Genomic DNA, 20,382 nt, shown 5'->3' with positions numbered 1-20,382 from the left:
TAAGTACCTATTGCTTTTGAGTTTGAGTTTTTCAAATTTCTTTTTATCTTGACTAAAGATTGTATTTCGGTAACAAAAAAAATCCTGAAAATAGTTATTAAGGAGAGAGTTAAAGTACTAATTGCGGTTCTGTGGTCTTGTGGTATGACACTCGTGTTCGGATTGGAAGGTCCTGGTTTCGAGCCTCTCGCTCGGCGCATAGTTGAGTCCTTGGAAAAGGCTCTTTACTCACATTCTCTCACCGTACTCAGGTGTAAAATGAGTACCTGGCCGTTAACAGCGTTGTCTTTGTCCGAATAATTGTAATATCGCCTAATAGGCGGCATGTCCCGTCCTACATGTTAAATGTTGCTGTTGACTAGGGACCCCTTGTAAAGCGCTTTGAACACATTTTGTGGATATTGCGCTATATAAAGCTCATTTTTTAAATTTTTTTAATTGGATCAATCTCTCATCCATTTCCAGAACCCAAATGTCAAATGACGACTACATCCCCAAACGAACCTGGTGTCAAATCGTCCGCCGTCGACACCGCCAACGATGATGACAACCACACTGTTATAATTGTACTTGCCGCTGTATGCGGTTTACTGGCTGTGGTCATCTGTGGAATCGCCATCATTGTCTGTAAGATGCAGCGCAGCAGGTGAGTCGTAGTTATTAACCCTTTACAACCAGAGGACGATTTTAAATCAACCACTATTTTTACCGAAAGTTCATTTGGTAAAGCAACCGCCTCACACGCAAAGGGACCGAAATCGATCCTGGGTTATGTCTAATTATTTTTTTCTGAACCCGCTATCCACCAAGCTGTGATTTGGTAGCTAGATCTGTTAGATCTGGCGGGAAGTATTTTGCGATAACCTAACATCCTCTCCAAATGTTAGCAAGCAATTTCTATTGTCTGTTTCACGCTATGAAAACCCGGATAAATTCCAGCTCCGTGGGCCTGACAGCTCTGAAAGACTATTTTACTATTTCCACCGACGAATGAGTTGTGGTTTCTAATGTAAATAAGTCATAATGATGTTCTTGAGAAAGGATTTGTGCGCATTATAATATTTTGCGGGCCTATTATAAGACTACAATGACATGCTCTTTAAAGATAACAAAAATAAGGTATGGAGAAGTCGTGCCAGATGAAAACAGAGAATAAAATGTCACGGGGTCAGTGCCAAACTCAGGATCCAATTGACACGACACCCTCCGCCTGGCTGAGAGAGAAGACAGCGAGCGGTCGCAAAACCGACTGAGTTATCCAGCCAAACTCGCACGTCTGTCGGGAATGTAATTATTGAATTATCGCCTAACAGGCGTCTCGTCTACATATTAGACTCACAGGCAAACTGTTGGCTCATGACTCCTTGTAAAACGCTTTGTGTACGTTCAGTGATTATTGTAATATATTGATGCTCAAGTTTTTATTAATACAGCAAACAGTTTTGTTAACAGGCAGTTATTGTTCCCATGGTTGACAACGATGAAATAATAAACAAGCAAACCTCAGTTTAGGGTCGCTAATCAAATGAAAGCAACCTTTAGCCATTTTGAATAAGGGAATTAATTAATATGTTACTGATATCATCTGACAGAAATTCTTTAATACAAAGTTATCTTCCTTTGGATTAATTCCAGTCAGAATATTTTTAAGAACATGGGAAATAACTGTAACATTATATATTTACTCTAAGAAATGTCATAAATAACATTGTTATCTCCCTTCATATGTCGGTGGAACCGGAGACATAGGTAGAAGAACGCAGTGTGCCCAATGCCAAGCCTGCTTATTGGAAATTTCGCAGTTTTGAGATAGAGAAACAGGAGTAACCATTATACAATACATTGAAAACAGCATCATAACAAAAGGTCTATCGTTGCATATATTAATAACTTAATACAGTTATATTGTACATGAAATATTCTTCTTCAGAGTAGGATTGGGTAGTTACATATAGCATTAATGAAGTTTCTTTAGATATTGCACCAAACGAGGAGATTCACATTTTAGCTTTCGTTATTATCCAGCATTTCAACTTATCATATCGTATAATAAGAGGTAATAGACGGAATATTCAGTAGAATAAATCCTATTTTTTTCGTAACATTTAAGAACATAAAATATGATATCTAAGGGCCAATGATGAGATCAGGTCTCTGATTACCAGTTTGTTGAACGTTGCTTTTGGAGTAACTATACAACATGTTCAGCACCGGAGTTGACCATAATAGACATATATATTAAGAAGTAATGTGCTGCAATATCTTAAGTTACGTATTGTAGCATTTCAACAAAACTTTAAACCTTGAAATACAAGACTAAATTTCATTTGAATCATAATTATGATATCAATTATCGATTTGTAACTGTAGATAGTGACACTTTCATCAAGAGCACAGTGAATGCAAGGCAACTTGGACTTAATTTAGTTTCGAGTTCTTACGATTGTTCTCTTGATGAAAACATTTTTTTTAAATCTGACGCAAGATTAGAGTAAAATGGAGACTTCCCTGCGAAGCATAGAGAGGGATAAATAATTTTCATTGTTCCTTACAAAAAGTCATTTGAATAAAATTTTCGTTTTAATAATATAATGATTGGATATATAATTTGTATAGTGCCAATCCCACATTTTCTCAGCCTTGAGCGCACATTGACAAAAGAAAACATTCCTATACATTACAACTATACAAATGAAGAAAAAATATTATTTGATAAAACAATGATTTGATAACTTTATGAATTTATATTTTTCATGCAACAGTCGACGTAAGTGTATCAAGTAAACACGACATTATTCAATAAATGGTATGGAATATGCTGATGACGTGGACACGTCCATAATATATTTTACAGATGTCAACTGAGTGTAAAGTATGCGTCATAAAGAATTCTAAATACTATGATTAGATAACCATGTAATATGTGCATAAATGTGGCGAGTGCAACTAAACTGGAGTTTTGTCTATGACTGAATGTTGCTTTTGGAAAAATAACGAGAAGTTACATTAGGTACACGAGTTATAAACTTTTCACATATTCGGCTATTATTTGAAGGGTTGACTTTAGTATCGTGTTGTATAATATGGTGTCCTGAATATTAGAAGAACTATTTGATCATGACCAAGATCTGAAACCTCATATAGAAAAGAACATGAAAGGCCAACATATATTCAAAGAAGTAATAGACGCAATGACGAAAATGAAATATGAGAATGACAACTTGGCCAGACAATAATTTGTCAATGGAAACCTTCGAGACTCGTGGAGATTGGGGAATAGAAACAATCATAAGTCTAATAAACAGCATTTATGACCAATGAGAAATACCAATAGAAATGAGCAACTTGATTTCCCATACTCGTCCAAAGAAAACAAGCGTCATTGTGAGCCATGCAGCAAAAATAATTATAAATTCCTTTTGCAAGGAATTTTAAGCACGGAACAAAAATGTTGTTATATTAGAAAGTAGCACAGAGAAGAATATGGACCTCTACTTTTGCATTATTGATTATTTCAAGGCATTTGACGAGACCAAACTTCAAGAATGATTTAAACTTATCAATCAATTATCTAGAAATGTGAAAGTCCTGCGCATTTTAGATTCATATACGTATTGATACATGTTTTCAATACATGCTTTTGGTATTTATTTCAATTTTACGTTTTTCATACGAGGTTTCTGCAAACATAGTCAATGGCGATAAATGCATTTTAGCAATAAAAGAGGATCACGGCAAAGTTGTGTAATGTCTCCAGACCTTTTCAATTGTTACAGTGAAATGTTCATGATGAATATTGAAGACCTGTAATGGATGAAATTTGGAGGAATTAATATCAATAACATTCGGTATGCAGATGTTACAGTATTGATCGCTGAAAGTGAAAAAAGTTACAAAAGAAGCTGGATAGTGTGATAAAAGCCAACAACGATAGGTAATTAAACTTTAATACGAAGAACACTGTATGTGTGGTTACTTCTAAGAGACAGTTTACACCTATCTGTAAGCATTACTACAATTCTCAACGAATAAAACAAGTAAACAAGTTAAATTACCTTGGAACTCAAGTATGGTCCCTTGGTAAAACTACCCATGGACTAAAAAGAAGAATCACACTTTCCAAAAATGCGTTTCATAGAAACCTCGTATGAAAAACCTAAAATTGAAATAAATTCCAAAAGCATGTATTGAAATCATGTATCTAGTCAATCCTCCTATACGGGTGAGATTGTTATAATATCAACAAAGAAATAGACAGAAAGATGGAGGTTTTTGAGATATCGTTTCTTATCCTAGACAAAGAGATTTACAAACGAGAAAGTATTAGATCAAGCAGACATAAGGCGTTCTCTCCTTAGAACCGAATGAGAAAGACAATTAATTTATTCATATATACAGAAAGATTAATACTTAGAAAGATGTATTGTTGGTGAAAAACGATAGAAAAATATGCCGAGGAAGACAACGGACATGCTATGTTACGTCTTAAGACACGAGATAGATGCAGCAAACATCGACTTTCCGAGACAAAGAGAGGATTGGAGGGCCAATTTCTCCTATGTCTGTCTCATACCCTGTATCACTCGATGGTGAATATTTTATTGTAAAATAACTTATATTCGTAAGTCGTAATGTCATGGCTCAAGATCAAGTGGTTCCTGTTTCTTGTTATTGCAAAATTAAAAAATAACAAGAAATGCTTCGACTTCACTGATGGCGGTCAAGTACACAAGGCTCGATTACAACACACTACACACTAGCGAGACGCGTATAATTTCATTTTTTTCTCCAGTTTGAAGTTTTACTATGTTAGCATGAAAATTTTCTGCACTGTCACAAAAATATTTGTGAACTAACTTATCATAAAGTCAAAAGTGCCATTTTAATAGTGCAAACTATATCCACGCACAATTGATAATATTATGGTAACTGTAAATTTTTCTAAAAAAGCAAATTCCATGTCATGGAAAATATCTTCCTATAAGACATAAGAAATTCCGCCAAATCATATTATTTAGTTGATAATAAAATAGGTATCTAGATCTATAGTTGGTGCGTGATATTTTGATTTTGATTTGCACATTCACGTATGATCCCGACTTTTTAAAATTTATCATTTAAAAAATTAATTTATGTTGTTGCCATGCTTTGGTCATTTTGAGGATGGATGTATAACATTTATTTCTGTACACAAAGAAGTTTTTTGTTATGGATATTACTCGTATATGTTGTAATTCAATGAAAGAGAGCAGTTACATTCATTGTCTTTACGATGTACACATAATGCGTTCTTTGGAAAAAGAAACGACTTCGTTCTCATCCAGAAAATGCTCTGAAGAAGTTGAATTTTGGAGAAAGTAACTTTAAAGAATTCGACCTTTTAAAGTTCTACATTTGAATTGGAAAATGCCAATCTCGCTAAAGCTAATTTTGCAATGTTATTCTATGCCTTGCATTCTCTGTTATCATGAATGTCAGGGCACTGTAGTATATGGCAGCTTTTATGACAAAGTGAAAGCTAAAGAGGTAGGACTTGCCCCTTCTCCTAATCACACACTCATACTTACGCACGCAATACGCACACACATATATACAATCTGCTTTTGGAAGTAAACAATAGTTTCTGACTTTTGTCTTTAGTTTCATGTGTAGCCTAAAGGTTGTGCGAAAAGGATAATTTGAGATGTTGTTGCTGAAGGGATATAGCAAATGAGTGTGGTTAACTTCTTGATTAATCTGGCATTTCATTGTTTAGGCCTGAAGCAAGGCAAAGAGAGAATGTTATCGAATTGGCTTTATCCCCTGCTCTCTGCCGTGGTATTCCTGCCTTTTCATTAAAAAATGAGCAGTTGAAAATGTAACAACAAACTCATTCATTTTTACGGTTGGGATTCTAGAGCTTGCCTTTCCCGACATTCTATTTTTCAAAATGTGAACGTAAACTTTTTTCAAGGTAGGTTCTATTGCAAATTAAGAAATCCTTAGAAAGTATCAGAGTATTTAATGTAAGTAGAATTTCATTGCGGTGACAAAAATACTAGGAAAAATTTACCCTCCCTCTTACCCTCATCAGTCCTCTAGGCTTGGAGTTGAACAAACCTCGTCATTTTGTTTCCAAACATATATTTGGGTCAACAGATTTGATAATTAGTATACTTCGAATAAACCAAAAATAAAACTAGGCCCAGTTATGAATGTCAATAAACGTCAAAAGTCAAACTTTAATGTAGGATACATTACACGACTTTCTATAAATGTTGAATGCCTTTGCCATTGGAAAAAGTGTCTTCTTGAAATATAATTTTAAATATTAATCAGACCTAACAAATCTTCAGTTCATTTTTCACAATACAAGTCACGTGTTTGGCGTCCTTTCTGTAAAGCACTCTTACAGAATCCGTCACCACCTAAAGCCAGATACTCAGGCACATCTGCATCATGTGAGTACAACGCCAGGGTCAGAGTTTTACGATTATTGCCGCCCATCATGTGTCAATAATATTGTTCAATATCGCTTGATTGTGTTAGACACTACAAAATAATGCACCGCTAAGTCAATTGCCTCAACATCATTTGTGTTGTCAAATTTGATTTTTTTTAAATGAGTGATACACCGGGTAGCACATTCATGAGTTAGCCCAGTTTAATCTACATTTAGCGCGATTCAGTGATGTCGTCGCTCCTGCTTGCCGACACCTCTTTTCTGACCACTTGTTATATTAGGTATTTGATACCTCATTAAGGGTATGTGAACACTTTAAGATATGAATGTTTAATTACTTGTTAATGAATTGCCTAAATAAAAATATCTACCTGGCTGGACTTGTACAATTAATTATTATTACTTAACATTTTTAATAGATGGCCGACTATTTTGATGCGTTAATTTTATTTCATACACACAACCATTTTTTTTCTGAAATGAAAATGTGACAATTAAAAAAAAGTTTTAAGCACGTTGAACATAAAGTATCAATCTAAATCAGAATTAACACAAATGTTTTTTGTATCAAAGATGATATCCATAAATTAGCAAGACCGATTCTTATCTGATAAGACGTAACCTGAATGATAAGATTTCGACGCCCTCTTGAAGTTGAAAATCGAAAGAAAATGGATCGAGATGGGGCCATTGCACCTACAATTAAAACTCATTGATTTGAAATGGGAAAAATTCGTAGTTTTCAGAGGCAACCACGCAGTAGATATTATACTAACTTTAAAAATTACCAAGTTCTCTTCAATACTTTAAGTTGATGCTTCATCTCCTTTATACACTAGCTCGGGCGTCAAAACTTCGTTTTCAAACTGTTTTATTGAATTGAAAATCTTCATATGGTTCTCCAGTTAAAACCAAAAATTCGTAACATTACGAAATCTTCGTAGTAGTAGGGAGTTAGATCGCTGCCAAGAACGAAAGCGCCCTCGGTCTGTCACCTACATCAGACCTGCCTACTACTACGAAAATTTCGTAATATTACGATATTTTTTTAATTGGAGAGCCATATGAAGATTTTCAATTCAATAAAACAGTAATTCACAATCAGCATTCAGATTGTTCAGACGAGAAAACAAAACTGTGAAACACCGCCTCGCTAAGTTTCAGGTTTGAGAGTTTTGCCAAGATGAAGGACATTTAAATCGATCGATATTTGAAGAACGAGTTTTCTGGCCAAATTATTAAATACTTGTTTTTTCTCCAGAGAACGGCAGTTAATTGGTTAATAATAACAACGGATATAGTTTCATGAAGTAGCGATTTATGGTAATTTTGACTGTAATATCACGTTGGCATCTTCTTCACGCTCACATAACACAAGATGGAGGTAGTGGGTCGCATATTTGTTTTACAGTTACATGTTTCAGACACCCTTCCATTGCGCTGCGTTTCACTATTTATTATTAATAATGGCCTTTTAACACCCTTAACCAGTCAACCGCAGTACTCCGGAAAGACATGTATTTAAAAATTTAGCCAGTAAACTCGTCCTTTAAATATTGATAGATTCAAATAATCCTCATCTTTGGAAAAAAATCTCAAACCTGGGACTTCATGGAAGACCTCACGAGGTCACAGTTTTGAGAGTTTTGCCAAGATGAGGGTCATTTAAATCGATTGATATTTGAAGGACGAGTTTTCCGACCAAATTTTTAAATACGTGTTTTTACGAATAAATAGTGCAGTAAACTGGTTAATCCCGATGGCAGGAGAGCACAATCAATTAAGAGATTCATTATGACGTATTTTTCTCTCCTTGGAAAATCTGATTCAATGCTTGGAAAGGGTTAATCCCAGTCCTAGGGCGATATTTCCCCAAGAGCAGCTGAATTATCATTAATAATATTCACTTTTCATTGTAATCAGTAGTTGAAAATGAAATCGACTTATTCTATGGATAAGTTAAATTATGATAAGATTCTTTCTGATTATGATGATAATTGCCACAGTTCATTATAATAACGAATGCCATGTGCTACAGGCTAAACATTTTTGGGACTTGTGGTATAGTGGTATGACACTCGCATTTGAAACCGGAAATTTCAAGGTTCGAGTCCCAATCTGTTCGGCTCATAGTTGAGTCTTTGAAAAAGGTTTGTTACTCACCCCATCTCATTGTGAGGTGAATAATTGGCCACTAACAGCGTTTCCCTGTCTGAAAAATTGTAATATTGCTTAACAGGCGTCATTTCTCGTCTTATATGTTAAGTGTTGTTGTTGGTTAGGGACCCCTTGTAAAGCCCTTTTGAATACGTTTAGTGAATATTGCGCTATATGAATGCTCTAGTTAAATACTCTACTTAGTTATGTTTGTGTTCTTCTGTGGCTTGCCGTTGGTTCAATATAATGTCACTGATCAGAGGAGCTAAATACCCGGAGTTCAAAATCCTGGTAATTATTCTTTGAAGATATGCGTCTTGTAATGAAACTGAACTTTGTCGGCGTTTTGTGGTAAGAAAGATGTAGAATCTGTCCACTTCTGGTTGGACTCGGGGATATCAATCCCATCTATTCTTTTTTAATAATAGGGTTGGTGTCAAGATCGTTCCGTAAATTCCATTTAAATTTTGCCAACAAACATAGAATTATATGTAAATCTAAAAAATTATTAAACTATTTTTTACAGATTGATATAGTCTACCTGTAACTAGCAAACCCTTTTTTAAAATAAATAAATAAAGGTATAATGAATAGTTATTTGACGTTTGGATCTCCATATTGCCAGATTCATTTGCGCGCACCTAAAGACTTCATTACCGGACCGAATTGATCGTTGATGGCTCAAATGGTTCGTTTCGATTAATGTTTTGTTTTTTTATCCACAATACAGTAGTATAACTATAATTGTAAATGAGTGCTTTTTCGTAATAGTCTTTATTTCTCCACAAAATATGGTGGGTTCTCCACTAGTCATTCTTAAATAACAATTAGGTCAACTTTACCCAATCAATGTGAGGTTGAAATATTTATATTTGATGTTTCATTGGACATTTCAGTCCACACATTATTTTACTGTCTCTGACAACTTAGAAGACAGAAAATTGCTTGTGGTCAACTATTCATTTTTATGACAATTGATTTCTCTCACATAAACCCGTTTCTTCGTTTTCTTATATTCATGTTGAAAGCTCTTGCATTATTTCTAACCCGATATTTGGTCTGTTTTGTTTGCACTTTACTTTCTCGTTACGATTATTTCTTTCGATCACGCTGCGTTCGTTACAAAAAATAAATAAGCAAATTGGCTTACAGCTATTCTGGAAAAACCCATAATTTACGATTGCAAAATAATGTCTTGAGCGTACGCAATAGTTTTCCATTAAAATGCAATATAGCTTATATTATAAATAACATTACACCCTTACCCCTTACGCAAACAGTAGTGGCAAATTGTAGTGTTTCATTTAATTTTTCCATCGAGCTTTTCACTGCGTCACTGTTCCAAACCCAGCTACTGTGTCTTGAAATGATAGTATTACACCGTCCCAGTAAAGTATACCCTAATTATTACTATACAATTTGCTAGCTATACATTCACAATGAAAGTGATGCTGTAAGAGAAAACGGGATAATTTAGGGAGGAAGCAGCGTAAAACTACACGCCAAAGTGAATGCCATCTCTGACAAAATTGCCTGATGACACAGCTTTCAAACGACACCGCCAATTTTGAAATCGATTTGTAGAGTGTAAACTACAATTTAATTTTACCTCTTGAACTTTTCGTGACGAATGAGATCGCAGCTGATCCCGGAGTACAAAGAGTTGATTTACGCAATACGGACCGAGGATGCCTCTTGCGCAGAGTCATTTTTCCATGGTCAAAACAAGATTGTCATTATAGCATCAGATTCTGATTAATCGGGTATTTTTATACACTGACAGAAACGTTAAGTGATGTTTGTCGAAGAATAAGAAGAAGAAGAAGAAGAAGAAGAAGTGGAAGTAGTAGTAGTAGTAGTAGTAGTAGTAGTAGTAGTAGTAGTAGTAGTAGTAGTAGTAATAGTAGTAGTAGTAGTAGTAGTAGTAGTAGTAGTAGTAGTAGTAGTAGTAGTAGTAGTAGTAGTAGTAGTAGTAGTAGTAGTAGTAGTAGTAGTAGTAGTAGTAGTAGTAATAGTAGTAGTAGTAGTAGTAAGTAGTAGTAGTAGTAGTAGGTAGTATGAGTAGAGTAGTATAGTAGGTAAGTAGTAGTAGTAGGTAGTAAGTAGTAGTAATAGTAGTAGTAAGTAGTAGTAGTAGTAGTAGTAGTAGTAGTAGTAGTAGTAGTAGTAGTAGAGTAGTAGTAGTAGTAGTAGTAGTAGTAGTAGTAGGTAGTAGTAGTAGTAGTGAAGTAGTAGTAGAGTAGTAGTAGGAGTAGAGTAGATAGTAGTAGTGTAGTAGTAGTAGTAGTAGTAGTAGTAGTAGTAGTAGTAGTAGTAGTAGTAGTAGTAGTAGTAGTAGTAGTAGTAGTAGTAGTAGTAGTAGTAGTAGTAGTAGTAGTAGTAGTAGTAGTAGTAGTAGTAGTAGTAGTAGTGAGAGAGAGAGAGAGAGAGAGGAGAGGAAGTAGAGAGAGAGAGAGAGATAGTAGTAGTAGTATAGTATAGATTGTTGTAGTAAGTAGTGATAGAAGATGAGAGAAGGAAGAAGAAGAGAGAGAGAAGAAGGAGGAGAGAGGAGGAAGGAAGAGAGAGAAAGAAGAGAGAAAGAGGATAGAAGAAAGAGAAGAAGAAGAAGAAGAAGAAGAAGAAGAAGAGAGAAGAAGAAGAGAAGAAGAAGAGGAGAAGGAGAGGAGAGTGAGGAGAAGAAGAGAGAAGAAGAAAGAGGAGAGATTAGGGAAGAATGGGTTGAAATAGGTGGAGATGCGAAAGGATGAGAATGATCAGCATAGACAACACTAGCAAGAACTTCAACAATAATATTAAAAAAGAGATAGGAAGGAAAATTGAAATAGAAATGAAATCATCGCTAGGTGAATCAATTTTTCATAATGTCGATTATGTCAAAACGTTTTGCCATCGATATAAGATATCTTTTTTATAAAATTTAAAATGGAATAATTTTCACATTCTACGAATCAATTTTATTTTGTCTTTATCATCTATTCCAGTCGATTTCATGATTGAATCGATTCATGGAAATAAAAGTTATCCCATGTCAGTTTGTTTTTTAAAAAATAATATTTAGACAGCCTGGTTGCTGAATTATAGAGAGTAGCAATTTGACCTTTGTTACCTAGAATTTTCTATTGAAAGGAACGAGGTGAAGTAGAGAAGGGTCTATCAACTTTTTTGGCTTTTTTTAAGGGGGAGGGGAGGGTGTTTGGGTTTTTTTGTTTTGTACTGTTTTGTTTTTTGTTTTTTTTTTTTTGTTTTTTTTCCTTTTTTTTTCGTTTTTTTTTTTTTTGTTTTTTTTTTTTTTGTTTGGGGGGGGGGGGGGGTTGTATGACATAAGTCCCGCTCTGGGCATTCAAAAGTGAGTCCTTAGAGAAGGCTATTAACCCACATTCACTCACGACACTCAGTGGTAAAAGGTGTACCTTTTCGGTAACAGCATTGTCTGTGCCGAAAATAAAATTTTATTAGCACCTCATAGGCGTCATATTTTGTCCTACATGTTACGCGTAACTGTTGGCTAGAGATTCCATGTGTAGCGCCTTAAGCACATTTAGTGGATATTTTCCTGTATAAAAAAACCTCAATTTTTCTCTTTGTATCCAACCTTTCTAATCTATTCGTTTGTGTTAAAGCCTACACAATTTTGTTTTAAATTAAGCATTTTATAGAGCAATATCCACTAAACGTGCTGTGTGAGATCTTTTTACAGCAAAACTTAACATTTAGGACAAGACATGAAGCCTGTTAGGCGATAATACATTTTTTTTTCACTAAGGACAACTCTGTTAACGGTCAGGTACTCATTTTACACCTGAGTAAGGTGAGAGATTGTGAGTAAAGAGCCGTTTTCCAAGGACTCAACTATGCGCCACTCAAAGCGGGACTCGAACTCAGGACCTTCCTATCCGGAGGCGAGTGTCATACCACTAGATCACATAGCCTCACAACTACATGAGGAAGCGTACGAAACATAAATTCAAATAAATGTAGCCTAAAGCTAACCACAATTTGTAAAGAATATATCTATCATGATCAAATCTTGATTGATATTTTAATATTACGTTGCCAAAGGAACGCACCATTACGATTCCCTAGTTAGATGTTGTCGTGCGTTCACTTCACTATCACACTGCATTTATTTCTCCACTTATTACCGTAATTTTCCAATCGGCGGGCGGATTCTATTTGTTGTGTTGAAAGCTAAGTTATAATGACTCTGTAACAAAACTGAAAACGCCGCTCTCCACATTAATTATAACTGCCTTTCGATTGACTCTGTGACTTAAGGTTCAATATGAAAACAGATAAGCCAACTAGGGTTGATCACTGCCATCATCCTCGCCCCAGGCACCAATTACCTGAACGGCAGCGAAAAAAAAAAGAGAATAATGATTAATTTTTCCCCAGGCGGAACTTTCAATAATTCGTGCATAAGATCTTAGTCAATCTTATTTAGTCACAGCGATTCCCCCAAGCTCTTGTTTTGGTCGATGAAGTAACGTCGTCTTATTCCTATTGCTGAAAAGATAATGCATTATTCCTTCGATTTTCATTGTAAATTATGATCAGCTTTCAATAATTCTGGGGTTGAATTATTTTAAAAAAAATTAATTATGAACTTTATAACGTCATATATACAACGTACACGGGTAATAGTGAAGCACTTAATGAGAATGAAGAGTAGGAAAAATTCAGTATTTTACTTTCAGCCACTTAATGTTCTTAGTCAAGGTAATTTGCAAACTTATTCCAAAAGCAATATTGAGCCTTTATATAACGATGCATCGAATAAATGTCATAAAGCCGACGTGTACTTATTTGCAGGTGTGATAACCCAGATGGACTCGTTGTTGTAATGGAAATCTCTAAACCGATGCAAACTATTGTCCATTTTTACAATGCTATATCAGGCCCATTATTGCGATCGGTTACCAGAATCGCTAATTTATGCACCTCGTCTAAGCTCTTTATTTTGGGGATCCCAAGACTTAGCAGGTACGACGCATAACACCTGTAAGGCGCTATTACAATTTTTACAATTCTTTTAGCGACTAATTACCCATTTTACACCTGGGTACGGTGAGCTTTGCATCGATCACATTAGGATTCGAACCAGGGACTATCCATTTTGGATTAAAAACAATGTCATATTAATGAACAATATTTTAACCTTGTGAACACGTCACAGATTGTCAGTGGTATAGAATAATAAATGCGAATAGATCCAAAATATTTGTTTTAATTTACACGATTATGTCCCTTGAATAGTGACAGACCTCCAATCTCCACCCAAAAAAAAAAGACGACGGGTATAGATAGAACGAAGATGACGTCACTCAAGCCTTTGTTATTGTATTTTGCCATCCGCGTTTATGAGTAATGCTCACTGAACTGTATTAACCCGACTATAAACGTTCATGGATACACACAGTTTTGTGTGTTGGTCCATTATACTTCCGGATGGCAATGTTATGAGTTTCTTTGCCAAGCGCATACTATCTATACATGTAAGGGAGTAGCACTGCATTCCCCTAATAAATCATAACATGGTACAAATCATAATATTGAGGCAAACACGCTTAAATAATAAGTAGCAAGTGGCTTTAGGTTACCAGACACGCAGATTTACAGAATCATGGCTCAGCGGTACGGTCTTTGCTTCCTACCCGAAAGGTACCGAGTTCGATCACCCGCCGCTGCGATGTATGGCCTTGAGCAAGTCACCTCGACCTAGCTCAATTTGTGGCGCTACACTGCGACTGACGCCTGAGTTATTCCAGTCTTTCCCTTGGAATAGACCCTAGGGACAAATTTCCCCTAGAGGAGGAATAAAGGGAATTTTATTTTATTTATTTAGTTACTCAAACCGAGATAAACAGGAAGAAATCGCGGCAAGTAATAAAATATAGACGTCTATGTAAAACAACAAAAGTCGGATGTTGACAGCGCACCACATAATATTAAAACACAAAGAAGTTACGCTGCTGCCATTATCACGTCTCAACCATCCTTTTTTTTTTCCTTTTCAGGCGTACTTTGTATTGAAACTAAGTCAAAGCCATATTATTATTATCTTACCGTTTTCGAACAGAGATCAGTAGTAATTTAACAACGATATAGGACTGGTCATTTCATGGTGTAAACCGGTTAGATCGTAGTCTTCGTAAACTCAAAACCTGACGCTGACCAAAGTTTTATTACGTTGCAATAAAAGTTGACGATAACCAAAACTTACTTTTTGTTTTATTTTGGTGATCACGGCCTTGTAGTCATCTTTCAGAGCCATGAGCTGCTGGAGCCGGAGTTTATCTGGGTTTGTTCGTTTTAAATGGGATTTTCTGTTTCTTTGTGGGTTTTTTTTTTTTTTACTTTTGCGAATAAATCCTCCAAGCAATGTATTCTTTACCCATCAAAATATATCTAGGCAAAATAGTGCTTTGCTGCTTATTTGGTAAAAGTGAAAGTATTACTATGCTTACTGTCTGACGTGGACAGTGGAAGGATTTTGTGACCAAAATTACAGTGGCTTAAATAAAACAATCGGTCAACTCTGAACTGTAGATAATAATGAAGCAACAGGTATTATCTTTATTACAAAAGTTAAACATTTTTCCAATTATTTTTTGTTTGTTGTTTCTTTATTTCCAGCAAAAAAGAAAGACTTCTTTACTCAGGACCTAAAGAAACCAGTTACCCGTCCTTTGATGTCACTAGGTCAAAAGTCACGCAGCCATCTAAAGTCGGAGATGTTTCAGAAATGCCGGACGCCAATCGCCTGAACACATATGTCAATCCAACATTTGAAGGATGAGCTTTACATTCTATAATAATTGCTGGATTGGGAACGGTCGGGGGGGGGGGGCTATAAAAAATAGGGGTTGGGAGGGGGAGGGAGAAGAGACCACATTACCATGCCTGCCTACTTGAAAATTTAATAATTCGTATATTTTTGTAGATAAAAATTGTAGCCGCTATAGTTAACTTTATAAATCAACAATTTACTCTCACAAGAATTAAAGAACACTTCAGAATCCTTAAAACTATGTAATATTGCATCAATCTTTATTCTTTAATAAGTTTTAATGACTTAAAGTAGCAATGACTATCCCGCACAAATCTTTGGGCCTCTTTTTCGCTCACGAAGTGCCCGAATTCGCGTCAAAATATGGGACGAAGCCGTTTCGTATATGCTATTTTAAAAAATTAATTACGACGCTGTTTATCGATGAATATGACTGAAAGTTGGCACACAGTTAGAAAAAAGCTCATTTTAGATTATGTCAAGCGACAAAACTCGTGCGATTACCAGAAGGCCGTTAAATATAGATTTTTACTCTTTGGAGTAAAATATTTCTAAAACTACCGGGCATGGAGGTTTTGTCGCTGACAAGGTAATACATGAACATTTCTTCTTTTTGCTTGTAAAATTTCATATGAATATGACGAGTTCTTTTCCCGTATTTTACAAAACACCATCCTAATTTGCTCTTCAAGTTTCAATCTTTTAATCCACTTATTACGCAAGATACAACGAAAGGTCGAAAAAAAATGCCGAAAAAGCGTCCCATATTTTCGCGTTTTTTTTCCTCTTTGCGGTTCATCCAAATAAATGACACCTTTAAAACTGTATAACTTGTTTATTTATGAATGGATTTTCAAAATTCAAAAACATTTTTACTCAGTGGAGATAGGGCTTGGATTTTAGACAAAAATTTTCCTCAAAAAGAGAAAAAAACATTTTTCATAGTCATTGCTACTAAAGCTGATATTGGAACCAAAATTTCCTAAATCGACGATTTTTCGTAATAATTGGCAGGTCTGCAATACTCACGTACTCTGAAAAAAACAACACATTTTCCATTTTGATCATCAAGCATTTAATCCAGATGTCAATCGAACAACATTACCGTCAAATTGCCAAAAATCCTCATTCATGAAACAGAGGAATTCTAAGTTTTGATATTATTTGGCAAGCTAGGGGTCATTTTAATCCAACGATATTTAGTTATCAAGTCGTTGTTTTATGACGTTTTGATATATTGAGGAAATTAAGGAATTCTCGAAATCATGAACATTTAGCAAAAGTAAGATTAAACCATTTTTTTCTCAAATCTTTTATGCTAGCACTATTCAGTATCTGATACTGAATAGTGGTTTTGCACTATTCAGTATCTGATACTGAATAGTGCTTTTGTACTATTCAGTATCTGATACTGAATAGTGGTTTTGCACTATTCAGTATCTGACACAGAATAGGGGTTTTTGTACGGTGTTTTTTTTTTTCCGAAACCTGACAAAGTTATGGGAAGAGGACAGCTGTGGGAGTGAATCTGGGACTCAGAAAAGTGTACACCAGTGGGGAGTGAACCTGGGACTGGGTTTCGGCGGGTTTCGTAATAAAAAGCAATTACTTTTTACGAAACGCGACGACACCCGGCAATATCCGACAAAGTTATGGGAGGTAGGCAGCAGCGTGTGTGTGTGTGTGTGTGTGTGTGTGTGTGTGTGTAGGAGGGGGAGGGGATGAACCTGAGATTCAGGGAAGTGTACACCAGTGGGGAGTGAACCTGGGACTCTGGGTTTTGTAAAAAAGCAATAAAAAATGTGTGTGTGGGGGGGGGATTACTTTTTTTACGATACCCGACAATATGCGGCAAAGCGTGGGGAGTGAACCTGAGACTCAGTGAAGTATACACCAGTGGGGAGTGAACCTGAGACTATGGTTTTCGGCGGGCTTCAGCTAGTTTCATATAAAAGCAATTACTTTTTTACGAAACCCAACTAATCCTGGCAATATCCGAGAAAGTTATGGGTAGTAGGCAACAGTGGGGAGTGAACCTGAGATTCGTGGAAGTAAACACCAGTGAGGAGTGAACCTGGGACTGGGTTTCGGCGGGTTTTGTAAAAAAAAAAGCAATTACTTTTTGTTTACAAAATGCGCCAAATCCCAACAAAATGGGGCAAAGTTATGGAAAGTAGGCAAATAATGGGGAGTGAACCTGAGACAAAGGGAAGTGTACACCAGTGGGGAGTGAACCTGAGACTCTGGTTTTCAGCGGGTTTCAGCGAATTTCATATAAAAACAATTACTCTTTTACGAACCCGACGAAACCTGGCAATATCTGAGAAAGTTATGGGAAGTAGACAACAGTGGGGAGTGAACCTGAGATTCATGGAAGTGTACACCAGTGGGGAGTGAACCTGAGACTCTGGTTTTCGGCGGGTTTCAGCGAGTTTCACATAAAAGCAATTACTTTTTTACGAAACCCGGCAATATCCGACAAAGTTGTGGGAAGTAGGCAACAGTGGGGAGTGAACCTGAGACTCAGGGAATTGTACACCAGCGGGGAGTGAACCTGAAACTCAGGGAAGTGTACACCAGTGGGGAGTGAACCTGAGACTATGGTTTTTGGCGGGCTTCAGCGAGTTTCACATAAAAGCAATTACTTTTTTTACGAAATCCGGCAATATCCGACAAAGTTGTGAGAAGTAGGCAACAGTGGGGAGTGAACCTGAGACTCAGGGAAGTGTACACCAGTGGGGAGTGAACCTGAGACTATGGTTTTCGGCGGGTTTCAGCGAGTTTCACATAAAAGCAATTACTTTTTTACGAAGCCCGGCAATATTCGACAGTTATGGGAAGTAGGCAACAGTAGGGAGTTAACTTGAGATTCAAGGAAGTGTACACCAGTAGGGAGTGAACCTGAGACTCTGGTTTTCGGCGGGTTTCAGCGAGTTTCATATAAAAGCAATTACTTTTTTACGAAACCCGACAAAACATGGCAATATCCGACAAACTTATTGAAGCAGGCAACAGTGGGGGGTGATCCTGAGATTCAGGGAAGTGTACACTTGTGGGGAGTGAACCTGGGACTCTGGATTTTGTAAAAAAGCAATACCAAGGGGGAGGGGGAATTACTTATTTACGAAACCCGCCAAAACCCGACAAAGTTATGGGAAGCAGGCAGCAGTGGGGAGTGAATCTGGGATTTGGACACTGATGAGGATTGAACCTGGGACTGCGAGATGCTGATTCCAGTGGACAGTGAGCTCAGAATGTACTTTTATTTCGAAACCTACCGAAATTTTCAAAAGTTATGGGAAGTGGGCACCATTGGGCAATGAACCGGGACTCAGGGAAGTGCACACCGGTTGGGAGTGAACCTGGGACTGTGAGAAGAGGATATCAGTGGAAATGAACCTGGGACTAGGGAAGATGGATATCAGTGGGAAATGAAGCCGGACTATGGGAGATGGGTACCAGACGAGAATGAAGCAATTACTTTTTTACGAAATCCGCCAAATCCCGCCAAAAAACCATAGACTTAGGTTTACTCCCCAATAGTGTACACTTCCCTGAATCTCCGGTTCACTCCCTCACTGTTGCCTACTTTCTTTCCATAACTTTGTCGGATATTGTCGGGTTTCGTAAAAAAGTAATTGCTTTTTTTTACGAAACCCAGCCCCAGGTTCACTCCCCAACGGTGTACACTTCCCTGAGTCCCAGGTTCACTCCCCACTGCTGCCTACTTCCCATAACTTTGTCGGGTATCGGCGTGTTTTGGCAGGTTTCGTAAAAAAAAAACACCCCTAACAATACCACGTGTATTCAGTAAATAGATGTCAATTGTAGTCTTATATTCAGTACCTATTGAAATTATTATTATTATTATTATTATTATTATTATTATTATTATTATTATTATTATTATTATTATTATTATTATTATTATTATTATTTATTATTATTATCACGTAAATTTTAATATAGTACGGCAATTAATTCACGGAAGTACATCGCTCAATTAAAAAATACAGAAAGTCTGGCCACATATTTATAATGAATTGGGTTTGCCTTAGATGACAAAACAAACAAACAAACAAACAACAACAACAATAACAACAACAACAACAACAACAACAACAAATGAGACAAACAGAAAAAAAACAAGATTTTTAACAATAATGAACAATAGAAGAGCACAATAATGAAAAACAACAACGAGATGATAACACATAAAAGATATTCGTAATAAATCGATAACTGATTAAATTACTCCAACTACTTGATTAAAAAAAAAATCATCATAATCATAATAGTGATGATGACGATTACAACAACAATAATAATAATAGTAAGTAAGTAGAAATAATAATAATAATAATAATAATAATAATAATAATAATAATAATAATAATAATAATAATAATAATAATAATAATAATAATAATAATAACAATAATAATAAAAGTACAATAGTATAATATCAACATTAAAGTATATTACAAGCAAATAAAATTATAAAAACAAAAGTTTAAAAAATATCAATAGACAGAGGAATTAAAAAAATAATGGGGGAAAAAAACAAGTCACCCCTACCGGGATTTGAACTCTCGAACCTTAAAACTCAGAGTCAAACAGCTTATATCCACCAAGCCATGGTGTCACTGAACTCTTAGTGACATTTAATCATGTCTATTTAGACATTTAAAAATAGATTTGAATGCCACTCTTATTTTGATATTTTGAACTATGTTAATTGCATAAAAGCAAAAATTAAAAAAAAATTACGATCAAAATATTTTTACAGCTTTGAATCGGGCTGTCAGTTAGTGCATGTGTTCAATCTGGAAGTAGGTCAACAGTTTATTTCCATTCAACCGAGATTGTCGCACTTTTCACTCTCTCTATAAAAAAGAGTTCCTTATGGATACTGAATAGTGGCAAAGCACTATTCAGTATCTGATACTGAATAACCACTTCAAATCTTTTATGACTATATAATTAATTT

At 35.8% G+C, this 20,382-nt stretch overlaps 1 protein-coding gene across 4 annotated transcripts in view; it reads left to right on the top strand.

Moving 5' to 3' along the window:
* Positions 1–16,302, top strand: part of LOC144966622 (uncharacterized) — a 115,392-nt gene extending 99,090 nt beyond the window's left edge. For all 4 annotated transcript variants that reach the window (XM_078903370.1, XM_078903368.1, XM_078903369.1 and 1 more), the window contains 2 exons: positions 466–646; positions 15,239–16,302. In XM_078903370.1, the coding sequence (XP_078759496.1) occupies positions 466–646; positions 15,239–15,401 (344 nt within the window). In that variant the 3' untranslated portion in view covers positions 15,402–16,302. The remainder of the gene's footprint in view (positions 1–465; positions 647–15,238) is intronic.
* Positions 16,303–20,382: the final 4,080 nt, after the last annotated feature.

This window comes from Berghia stephanieae, chromosome 2 (assembly GCF_034508935.2).
Source record: "Berghia stephanieae isolate SIO BIC M18660-M18661 chromosome 2, UCSD_Bste_1.3, whole genome shotgun sequence".
NCBI classification, from domain to species: domain Eukaryota; kingdom Metazoa; phylum Mollusca; class Gastropoda; order Nudibranchia; family Aeolidiidae; genus Berghia; species Berghia stephanieae.
The sequence above is the reverse complement of the archived record's forward strand: the minus strand, read 5'-3'. Positions and strand labels throughout refer to the sequence as shown.